Here is a 12400-nt window from a genome sequence, read left to right on the forward strand (position 1 = left end):
TTCGGAATCTAGAAAGGTTGAATTCTTCCTTTTCAGGTATTGGAAAATAATAACCACTGATGCCAGTTTCTCCATTTGGTGTGAAGGTGGCTACAGTTCAGTGGACTTAGTCTCCACAGGAGAGTATACTGCCCATAAATATCTTGGTGCTTTTGGCCAGTACGCCTTGCTCTGGATTATGGTACAAACCAGTTGTAGGTTCTATCCGAGAAAGCCTCTGCAGGGGCAAATATATCAACCACCAGGGCGGCACCAAGAGTCATGCGGCTCAGGAAGGTGAACATTCTGTCTGGGACAGCACAAGGACTGTCTCTATCGTCCGTGCATATTCCAGGTATAGAATAGTGGCAAGAGGAACTCTGCAGGTGAATCTACTAGATTCAGAGTTCTACAAGTTGGGACAGGTTGTGTCCAGGACGAGGGACCCACTAGCAATAGGGGTAGATGCACTGGTAACACCTTAGGGACCAGTTCTCCCTTATTTGACGCTTCCCTCAGTTTCGACTTCTCACACATCTTTTGTGAAGATTCCGGGAGGTGGTAAATGATAAGTGTTAGCCGAATTAGCCCAGGAGGGCTTGGTTCACCAACATAGCGAGTCTTGCGGGGGTCGCTTCTTGAACACTCCCAGTCCTGCGTGCCCTAATGGTCTTGAGTCCTGCATCTCAGCACGGTTGAGCCCCTGGAAGTCAGCTTCGGGGAACTTCAATTACAGGACTTGGAAATATTTTTTTTTTGCCGGGGATGAAGCCAGGAAATGGCACCCACAGAAATATGTGAGTGGGAGATTTTCTTTTTCTTTCTCCAATCGGTAGGGGAAAGGAGATTGGCCTTAAGTACTGCTAAGGGTCAGGGTTCGTCCCTATCCATTTTTTTCCAGTGTTTGTTGTTTCTCACTCCTTGATTCATACTTCATACAGCGTGTAACGTAGACAGTCTCGCCTGTCAGGACATTCTTGTGTCCTTGGGACTTGAATTTAATTTGACTGCCCTTGCAGAGGCCACTTTTTGAACCAATCGGGATTTAGTCCCTTATCTCGGAAGGTGGCTTCTTTGGTTGCTATCACTTCACTACGTGGAGTGTCTGAGTTGGTGGCTCTTTCATGCAAGGGGCCGTTTTTGGTCTTGCATCATGTTAAGGTGATGTTGCATCCTCATCCATTTTTTTGCCTAGAGTGGTGCCTAGTTTTCACTTGAATCGAAACAATGCCTTGCCTTCTTTTCTGATCCTCAGTTGGCAGGAGTTAGATCACTGCATACTCTGGAGGTAGTTCTGGTGGTCAGAATTACTTGATTTGTCGGTACAGGTCAGGAATCCTGGTTTGTGCTGCCAGTAGAGCCCAGGATGGGAAGGAGGGATCCAAGTTAACTATTCATATGGATTTGTCAGTTACGGTAATTATTCAAGCCTATGGCTTGAAAGGGCAAGATCCCCTACCCCTTTTTTTGGTAAAAGCGCTCGATATCAGGTGTCAGTGGCTCAGGATTTAAGGCCATTACATGATGTTTTATTCATACATTCACAGAATTTTTCCAGATAGATATCAAAGCCACGGAGGATACTGTTTTGACCACAGTTTGTTTCGGGTGGCAGAAGAAGTCCTTCTCAGGTGGCAGTTTCTGTGATTGTGTCTCCCTCACCTCAAGTGCATTGCTTTAGGACATCCCATATAGTCATTATTATGGTTGCTCTGTATCCCATGATGTACGATAAAGAAAATAGGATTTTTTCATCATACTTGCCTGTAAAATCTTTTTCTTGGAGTACATCACGGGACACAGAGGTCCCTCCCATCTTTTTTGGGGTATTCATTGCTTTGCTACAAAACTGAGGTCATTCCTGTGTAGGAGGGGTTATATAGGGGTGGACTTCCTGTTTGACTATCTGGAAAAAACAGGGGGGGTGAAAAAGAACTATGTGGCTCTGCTCAACAGTCTTAATAACAACAGGCGGAAGGTCAATAATGCTTACACCCGTGGCACTCAGGCAATAATATAGGTGCGTTCCTCTGAATTATTTAAGCATATGAAAAAAGAGGGGAGGAGATGGAATTGGATACCAATTCCAAACAAAAGCAATTTATCAAGGAGGAACAAGCAATTAACAAAAATGTATATTAGTTTTATTAAATAATTCACTTGAACACCAATCAAAAAATGTAATTTAAAAACAGGTACCACCACCAATTCATAAAATGGACAACGTTGTCTTAAACACAGATGGCCACCACACACAAGTACCATGCACACCTCCTAACATGAGAATTTAAGATGATGTCTCCTGGTGGGTCATCTAAAGGAAAGAAGATTGTCCTGATATATATGAGCGTGAAGCTGATTGCAGTGGAGGGAAAGGTGGATGGTAATGCGGCCGTGTGTACCTCACATCCACCGTGTGAATGTCAATGAATGGAACTAGAAATAACCAACTTGCTTGTGGTGCAGTAAGAACTGCGGCCCTGATGTACAGAGTTCTCTGTGGTCATTCACTACCGTGGGGGACTGATACCATAGGGGGAAGTTCCTGTTATGGAGCTGTAAATACTGGAGAACTGGAGCAGGCTCAAATGTATACCTGTATCGGTCAGATCGTCAGTGCTTGTAGGGGAGAACAATGCTTTAAGATATGTGCAGCAGTCCCGTGGATGGGATATGAAAGGTAAGATCTCACCACTATGTAGACACCAGAATAGGACACCAATCAGGTAGATGAGCTGTATCCTGCTCGTACCGTCTCCAGGCAGCTAGACAGGCTGTCTTCCTTCCACATGCAAGGTATCGTCAGCGAGGTCCAGGTGGTGACGCTCAGGGAACGTAATGTTGAGTTGGAAGGTGCAGTGATCAGTGCGGTACATGCCGTCATAGGTTCCCGGGCTAGTTTGGAAGCACTTGCGGAGTTACGGGCGGGATACCCAAGGCATGTGGGTAGGTCTATGGGTACGCTATGAGAAGCGTGATGGCGTCATGCTGACGTGTTTCATCCGCCACTCGGATTTCTTCAGAGCATGCGCTGTGACCGGGACAGTTACCTTATATAACCTGAATGTGAAGCCACGTAAATACGTCGATATCTGGTTGTCTCGGTAACAGCGCAATTAGTTGACAGCCATACATACACCGCATATAGTACAAAATCGGCGGGCCGATCTGGAGGTGCAAAGATCCTCAAAATGAAAATAGAAGAATAAATTAAATTAAACAGAGTGCCAGAGGTGTGACAGTGGCACTCGAAAACGGGAATAAAAAATAATGAATAAATAAATAAAGTGAAAAAAAGGGGGGGATAAACAAAATATTAAATAATAAAAAAAAAGTGAACATACTGGCGTGGATTGAGCATAAACCCGAAAACGGGAAAAAGATCCCATTATAGCTAGTAGGAGCTAGGGCGTATGGAACACAGAGAGGTTGCATTCATTATTTAACCCACGGGGGTGCATACTATTTAGATTGTATATCCACATTTATTCTTTCTGGCATAGGATTCTATCGAAATCACCCCTTCTCAGGGGGAGGTTCAACCTATAAATACCCTTAAAGGTAAGTGGGGATTCCCACCGTGGAATTTGATAAAGTGCAAGGAGATAAGACGCTCATCGTCCTTGCTAAGAATGCTTTGGACGTGCTCACCGATTCTGACTTTAAGTTGCCTCTTGGTCTTGCCCACATAATTTTTTCCACGGGGGCAAGTGAGCATGTAGATTACTCTGGTGGTATTACAATTGATGAAATTATGAATTTTGAATTGTTTTTTTCCGTCAGAATCGGTGAACACGTCCGTACGTTCAACATACCTACAGATCGAGCACCTACCACATCTGAACATGCCTTTCATAGGTGGAAGTTGAGTAAGCCAATTAGGAGTGGGGGATCTTTTATATTCTGAATGGATAAGACAGTCTCTGAGGTTCCTGGAACGACGGGCGGTGAGGAGAGGACGCTTACCGACTATATTTCCCAAAATGGGCGACTCAGACAGAATATGCCAATGTTGGCTTAATATTGCCTTAATTTGGTCCCAGTGGGCACCGAATTTGGTGATAATCCTAAGAGGTTCCTGTGTACCATTCACAGATTTAGGATCTTTTTTAATAAGAAGTTTCTTTCAATCTGTCTGAATAGCCCTCTTTTTGGCTTCCCTAATGCATGAATGTGCGTAGCCTCCCTCTCTAAATCTACCATAAAGATCCCTGGCTTCAGCGGCAAAGTCTTCTTGGTTGGAACAGTTTCTTCGAGTTCTAAGAGACTGGCCCACTGGTATTCCCCTAATCAGAGATTTAGGGTGATCACTTGTAGCCTGAAGGACAGTGTTAGCTGCTGTAGATTTCCTATAGGCCTTAGTACTGATCATTCCATTCTCAACTCCTATAGTTAAATCAAGGAAAGGAAGGGTATGGGGATGAGCAGCAAAAGTAAGTTTAATATTGCGATCATTCGTATTAAGTTCATCCATATATTGCAACAATTCATGTTCGGTGCCCCCCAGATCATAAGCACGTCATCAATGTACCTCAGCCACATGCGACTGTGGCTGAGGTACAGTTGCGACGAGTAGACCAAGGGGCCCCCATAGATGTCCCCCTGATCTGTTGGTAGTAGGTCCCCAGAAACTGGAAACAGTTATGTTCCAGTAAAAAGGTGAGGATCTCACCGATAAATTCATTCTGCTGTCCCAGGAGTGGAAATTTCCTTTCAAGGAACAACTGGACCGCCCTAGGTCCCCACATATGGGGAATTGACGTGTAAAGGGATTCCACGTCGATCCCCACAATGAGGGCACCCTCCGGTAGAGCCATAGTGTCCAATCGCAACAATACATCCCTTGTGTCCTGCACATAAGAGGGTAGGTCGTGGACCAATTCCTTTTAGTTCATCAATGAATTTTCCAGTTTTTTCCAAGGGACTGTTTGACCATCTGCCAGTGTCCATCCACCAGTAGGTAGCGTATAACCCATAGTCATTATTATGGTTGCTCTGTGTCCCGTGATGTACTCCAAGAAAAGGATTTTACAGGTAAGTATGATGCAAAAATCCTATTTTTCCAAGTACTGAAAACATGCCAAAATGTGCCTTGCAAAAACGCGCTGGGCTCACTGCCAAAAAAGGTGCAGAAGTTAGTTTGGCATGTATGTCACGCGTAGGGCAGCTCATTTAATAAATGGGCTCTGCCCTACGCTGATTCATGACAAATGTGCAAAATAAATGTAAGAAAAAGTGTTGCACTGCGAAGGTGCGAATGTAGCCTTCATGTTCAGTGCTTACAAACACTTTTTACTTTAGACATGTAGAGAGATTTTCCCACTCCAAGCTTATATCAAAATTCCTCGCCCCTGGAACTCTGGGTGATAACCAAAGGGGGCCCAACCATGCTCCATACATTTATTGAAGGACTTCCTGCTCTCCTACTTTTAGATTTGCTGTTCTTTTTTTTTATTAATTTTTTTTCTGGATTTCAGATTTACTGCTTTTGGAAATGAATATAATTAGTTATTGTATTATTAAAGCTCCACTCCAGGCAGAAAAAAATAGCCTTGCGGCACCCCACCGCGCTACTGCATCGCAAAGTTGAAATGCTCCTTACGTCTAGGGGTAGAGGAATATTCCTCACTGCAGCAGGGTTCCACCACCAGTGTTGATTTTGTTGTCAAAATTAACACTATTTTAGTCGACTAACATACATTTAAAACAATCCAGATAACTAACATGGCATTTTAGTCAAAAAGACTATGACTAAAACTAAATTGAAAGTTGACTTCAAAATTAATACTATCCACCATGCTATGTGGCCAGTTCCCTGAAGCATCCTCTCTAATGTGCTCCAGCCAACAAGGTACACAATGATCTCATGAATTACAGTACAGGACCATTAGCTAGAATGAGGAATAACCACTTGAAGACCAGGTTTTTTCTGGCACTTTTTGTTTACATGTAACAATTTTTAAAGCAGAGGCCCTAGAGAATACGTGTGTTTTGCAAATTTTTATGTGACGTGGTATTTGCACAGTGGTTTTTCAAACACAATGTTTGGGAGAAAATACATATTTTTTTAATTTTAATGCAAAAAAAGAACACAATACATAACCCAATTTTTTTGTAAAATATAAAATATGTTAGGCCAGTAAATGGATACCAAACTTGTCACGCTTTAAAATTGTGCTCGCCCATGTAACTGCGACAAACAACGTAAACTTTACTATACATAGGCGGTGCTTTAAAAGCCTTTACAGGTTACCACTTTAGATTTACTAGGGAGGTCTAGTGCTATAATTACTGTCCATGATCTGACGTTTGCGATGATACCTCACATGTGTGGGATGATCACTGTTTGTGTGCGTGCAGGACCGACACGTGTATTCGCCTTTGCACGCTAGCCCAGGGAACAAGGGCACTTTAATTTCTTTTTTTTATTATTCATTTTTTTTTCATTTTTATTTTTACACTATTGCTTCAAATTTTTTTTATGACCACTTTTATTGCTGTCACAAGAAATGTAAACATCCTTTGACAGTAATAGGCATGTATATATATAAATTGTGTTACGCTAAAATAAAAAATGAACTAATATGATATTAAACTAATAAAGTGAGTCCATGAGTCACTGACGTGATACTAAATATAGAGTGAACAAGTGTCTTGACCGTTGAATCACCAACAGATCCTCCACCTTGTGATACAACCACCACCAATCTAAGGATGTGCTCTTACCAGAGAGCGTTGACCACTTATTACGGGGGATCAAAGAAGGCTTTTCTCTCTCACATGTTTCATTGCTGTTAGGTAATCAGCATACGGAAAATGAGGGAAATCACTCCAGATGGGTAAATCAATACTTCTCTTGTTCCAAGCCAAGGCACCAAATGGCATACCCCAACAAAGAGATAAGACGCCAGAATAATGTAAAATATTAACAATAGAGCTTTATTAAAAGGTAATGCACTTACATGTCATGCACATGTACATGTCAGCAGAATCAAAACAGCGGGTGTAATATGAATACAGTAACACTCTTGTGCTCTCATCCAGACACGATGACCGGAATCAACACCACAGCCCGACTGGTTTTGTCGCTACAAGGCTTTCTTCCGGGGCGTGGGCATCTTTCCCTGTCATCTCTTAAATGTAATCCTTGTATTTGCCTCAGCCTCGTTCTCATCTCCTGCTTTGTGCGGTTCAACACACTTAACCAAGCCTCATTCTGGCCAAAAGCGCCATTCTGACTCTGTGTCTCCGCTTTAGGATCACCAAGAGCTGATCCAACATCACATGGCCTGAAAGCCTGGAAGACAAGAGTTCACGGCTCCAATCTAAAATATACAGCCACATCCTGTGTAGACATAGCATCCTAAGTTCCCATATCACGGGCGGAAATGAGCTCAAGCTCAGACAATATATAGAGTACAAACTATGCATATAATCCTACACTTTATATGTCAATAAATGGACATTAATACAAAAAATTATAATGAAAATGTTAATAAAGATATTTTAAAATTATGCATCAAATGGTATTCTGTTATCACAAGTGTAGTTTATATTTGTTTTAAGTAATAGGCACGTGGCAGGTACTCTTAATGGAGGAATCTAAGGTCTATAAGACCCCAGATCCCTTCTCTGCCTTTGAAAGCATTCAAAACACCAAGATCAGTGTTTTTGAATGCTTTTGATTTAAAAAAAAAAAATCGAGCTGAGTAAACTGAAAGTTATGTCATCGCTTCCAGGTTACCGTAGCAGAGACATGATCAAAGCCATTCCTGGCTTTGTATGGGTCTTTGACTAGCCGGGGGACGTAGCAGTTGGTAGCCCAAGGAAGCCACTTGGGGGGGGGGGGGGGGCTTGTGATAGCATTTGAGCCGCTAGCTAGCCAATACGATTGCTATTACAAGAGAGCCGACCATCGGTTCTAAAAAAAGAAAGTTACTAGGTTGATGACTGCAGGTGCAGACATCACTCTGGTACAACCACTTGAAGTCAAATGACATACTAGGTACGTGATGTGGCGGCATGTGGATAAGGTGTTACGGATAAGTATTACACCTTATTCTTCTACCCCTATATTTAACAAACTTCAAGGGTAGGTTTTTACAACAACTTAACAGTTAAAAACATTGAGTATTAAAAAAATAACGTAACCGATTAAAATCTTAATGTATTTTGTAAACAATGTCAATATACTTTCTCTTCTAGAAGCTGCTATGCAAATGAAAATATATCTGATCGCTATGTGGTACCTGACGATTGTGTCATTGTTGGTGAAATCTATACTGTCCGTGTGGCCGGAGATGTTTGGTGGTACCGGGTTATTGTCCATTCTATTATCAGTTCCGAGGATGTTCAGGTCTACTATCCTGATTTTGGCAATGTGGGAACTGTAAAAAGACAATGGCTACGATTCCTCAAGTAAGATTTCATAATTAAACATAGAAAAGTATAATTGTGCTGTAGTGGAAACCTGCACACTCTAGGGCCATCTTGTGCAGGAATTAGTTGTTTTGGTTATAAACCTCATCTGCTTTAAAGAAATTCGTTTATGTTTATAGTAGTAAACATAATCCATTAACTCCAGATCCTCTGTCATTGAGCATTTGACAACGGCTGGGAATTATAGGAGCGTGACGTCACCCATAGGCTCCCATGGCCCAGCCGTTGTCAGTGCTTCTTCCTATTCCCTGCAGCTGCTGCTCACTGATAAACCAGAGAGGGCTAAAAAAAAAAATAACTATACAGATCTTTTTTTTACACAGGGGTAGGTAGGAGGAGAAAGTATAGTTAGTGTTAGGCTTTATTTCCACTTTAAAAAGTAGGAATTTTGTTAGGGACTAGTTGAGTAGCAGAAGTAAAGTAAAACATTTTTTATCCCTCACTTCCTGTCCAGTGCAGTACAGGACACAGATGACCTGTTCATACACCATGAGTAATAGGTGTGTACCTTCAGGTGATTAGACACTGGGAAGCTTCTGAGGACACTTTACCCTTCCCCACTCCATGAGTCCTTAGTTTTTTGTTAGTGTCTGAAGGTGATCGATCTCTTCTCTTTCATAGACAAATATTCTTCACTAGCTTATTATTTTCTTTGAATTCTTCAGTCATAGAAACTTTGAAAAGTGGTCCAAGTCTGAATCCACTTACTGTTGACTGACTCATTACCTCTGTTGGAGTTCTATTCCAAGCATTGGAAAAGGTAATTTTACTGCGCTATCCAAATCATATATAATGAAAAGAAGCGCAACTATAATTTGAGACACACACACTAAATATAACATAAGAAAAAAAGCTGAGCTGTGTATTTTGGTGATCAAAAAGTGACTTGAAAAGTAATTCATCCAAATGAATGGAGATATGAGGACTCCATATAACACACTATTGCGTAAATATTTAAATGCGATCACAAGTGAAATGTGCAGAAAATGATTAGATAAAACAAAAGCAAAATACATTTCAAAAAATTCTCCAACAAGGTCAAGTCCACTCCGATGGGCTGTTAAATAGAAGCCCCACTGAATGTACAGTTCATAGTGATCTTCCCAGTGGTGATCTTTCAACCCTCTAAATAGTGACATGTGACCACAACACCAAAGAAGATGTGATAGAGTGCGATAGGAAAGTTCCTCCACCTGTGATATTACTGCCGCTTACCAGCTTGTTGGTTCTCTTGTTTAAGGAGATCGTGAGTGTGTGTGGCTCTTATCCCCAGCCCTGGGTCTTTGAATTTGGATGGCTAGATGTCCCCAGACTCTCTACTCGGAGTATCCTCTGTACAGCAGATGTGCGCTCATTCCCCATGTAAGAACACAAAGGCTTCCATATCGTAACTAGTTTAAAAAATATATTTATTAAAATTATAAAGTATTGCACTTAGTTTTGCCGTAGATATTAAGCGTTTGGTATAAAACATGAGCCGGCCAGCTCTCGATAGCTGCCCGTTGCTTCCGGGACTAGCGCGGTATGTGGTGACGTCAGCATGCCGCTCCTCCCCTTTCTTATTTATTAATTAATTGGTGAATTAGTGACTGGTGGAGGTGAGGGAGGAGGCGCCGGCAGATCGCCTTATTGGATGGAGCAACCCTGTGTGTTTCTGGCTGTTCACTGAGAAGCCGTGGTGTGTCGTTACTTACCATTGAGAGTCAGACTACCTACAAGCTATCTAAAGCTTGCCGTCTGGTAAGCGTTTAGCACATACGGTGGTGAATCTTCTCCCAAGTTGCTGTCTGTGTGATCGATTACCTCACTTTCATTTGGTCTGAACACTGTTTTGATGATTCCATTCACGGGTTCTTCATTATTTCTATATTTTTCACTGTTGGGACTAATTTTTACCACCCTTTTATGGTTTTGTTTTTTTGGCACTCATATTGTTTATTCTTTGGGTCCATCACGGATCCTTGGCTTATATTGATCCATACAAATTTCATATATTGTATTCACTCTTCACAGCGCTGCTCACGTTTTTATGTTATTATTCTATTTGTGTATGTAGCGCTGGTAGATTTTTGATCTACCATCTGATATGTAAATTTAGTGGGTTGCTTGTTAGGGGAAGTTAGATTTGCCTCTGTTCCAGCTTGGCTGAGTTGCATGTGGTTCCACATTGTGCTGGTAGGTGTTGCTGTTACCATTGGCTGGTGTTGGAAGAGCAACGTGTCGAAGTGTATGGGTGCTCCTCTGTCCCGGAGACAACTCGGTGGAGGTGGTCCTCTGAGTTGCATTCTGGGAGGGGGTATTTATGGGACAGACGCCATGTTTAGGGGTTCGTTTTCAGCAACCTGCTGGCCCTCCTGGCCGACAGGTATGCGTTAGAGTACCACCTCGTGGCCCTCCGTTCCGGAGGCCCGCGGCGCGTGGGTGGGCCCAGAAGCCTGTCTGGGGCCTACCACAGCAGCAGAGGAATGGTCCTGAGCTGTCTATCCAGAGTGAAGAAGCTGGACAAGCGAGGAGATCCCAGGTAAGGACCCGTCATGGAAGGATCATGCAGAGTGCTGGTCTGGAGGGGGGCCTGGTGACTCGGTTGGAGGACGTATCCTGAAGTAGTCTTACTGCATAGTACTGCCGGGTTGGCTTAGAGGTCCAAGTACTGTGTCTGACATTCACCGCAAACCAATACATCCTGTGGCAGGGGATCGTACAGGTTTTATTCCAAGCAAGTCTGTGGCAGAGACTTTTGTTCGTGCTATGTACTGGCTGCCAGGCAAGTGAGAGAGGCCTATCCAGGCGGGCAAAGATCGTGTCCCACAAGGGAATCGCATCCAATTACAGTGTTTAATTCTAAAGGACGTTCTACAGAATCTCCTCCTGCCTCTTTCCTGCTACTTCCTTTGTTACTTGGTTCATTAAAGCATTGAAAAACATACTCAAGTGTTGGTGCCTATATCGTCCAGAGGTAAACTCAAGGGAATCCTAGACCCGGTGCCGGTGAAACAGAGGTATCGAGAGTGAAGGTAACAGCCAGCTTAAACCAGCAGCTCCACCGAGAGTTATTGCTACATGTATATCTCACAATTTTGAGCTGCAGCTTTTTACATTTTTTTCCCTATCAGGTAGCGCAGTATACACATTTTTTTGTTTTACGTACTGTAACCTAACCATCTCTGTCCTAAACCGGTATCTCACTGTACCTACTGAAGATGTTCCCTCTTTCAAAGATTCTTCCGAAAGTTTGAAATGCTCCTAAAAGCTCTCTGTAACCTGGCAAGCCCAACCCTGCAACCAGCACTCAATTCAATTCCAGTATGACATACTGCAGTATACTCCCATTACATTATAGGCCGCATCAGCAGGATGGTTGCCCTCAAAGGGCTGCTTGTATCTGGGTCGCACTATGTACAGAGTGTAGAGTTCAAGATCATACTACGTGCAGGGTTCAGGGGTGCACTACGTACAGAGGTCAGGATTATACTACGTGCAGGTTTCAGGGGTGGGCTACGTACAGAGTGCAGGGTTCAGGGGTGCACTCCGTGCAGAGTTTAGGGGTGCGCTACTCGCAATGTGCAACATTTCACTTCTACTCCTCCTCCTGGGTTCTGATCTCTGCACCCACCACTCTGCCCCCATCCCCCCACCTCTGCACACATCTTTCTCCACCACATGACCCCCTTACCCCCCCAAAAGCAAACCTCACATCTGTACTCTCACCTACCTGATGTAAGATGGCATTTACAAGAATGCCTCCCTTTATGGCCACTATTGGGTGCAGCAAGTCCTCAAAAGACCACCCGCAGGATGCAGACGCTTGATGTAGATTGGAAGAAAACACAGCCGCTGGAGCTGTCAGGTACCTCTGCCACTGACACACTGTGCCGGACTGACTGTGCATGCGCTCAGCTACACACAAAGCCACCGCTGCTGGGGAGACCTAGGAGTAGAGAGCAGGAAATGTTTACTCCCATTGCCAAGGAGACCTATTCTG

At 43.2% G+C, this 12400-nt stretch overlaps 1 protein-coding gene across 2 annotated transcripts in view; it reads left to right on the forward strand.

Moving 5' to 3' along the window:
* TDRD5 (tudor domain containing 5) overlaps window positions 1-12400 on the forward strand; it is a 436549-nt gene that overhangs the window by 194215 nt on the left and 229934 nt on the right. For both annotated transcript variants that reach the window (XM_073593060.1, XM_073593059.1), the window contains one exon: window positions 8185-8397. In XM_073593060.1, the coding sequence (XP_073449161.1) occupies window positions 8185-8397 (213 nt within the window). The remainder of the gene's footprint in view (window positions 1-8184; window positions 8398-12400) is intronic.

Source organism: Aquarana catesbeiana, linkage group LG07 (genome assembly GCF_042186555.1).
Source record: "Aquarana catesbeiana isolate 2022-GZ linkage group LG07, ASM4218655v1, whole genome shotgun sequence".
In the NCBI taxonomy this organism is placed as follows: domain Eukaryota; kingdom Metazoa; phylum Chordata; class Amphibia; order Anura; family Ranidae; genus Aquarana; species Aquarana catesbeiana.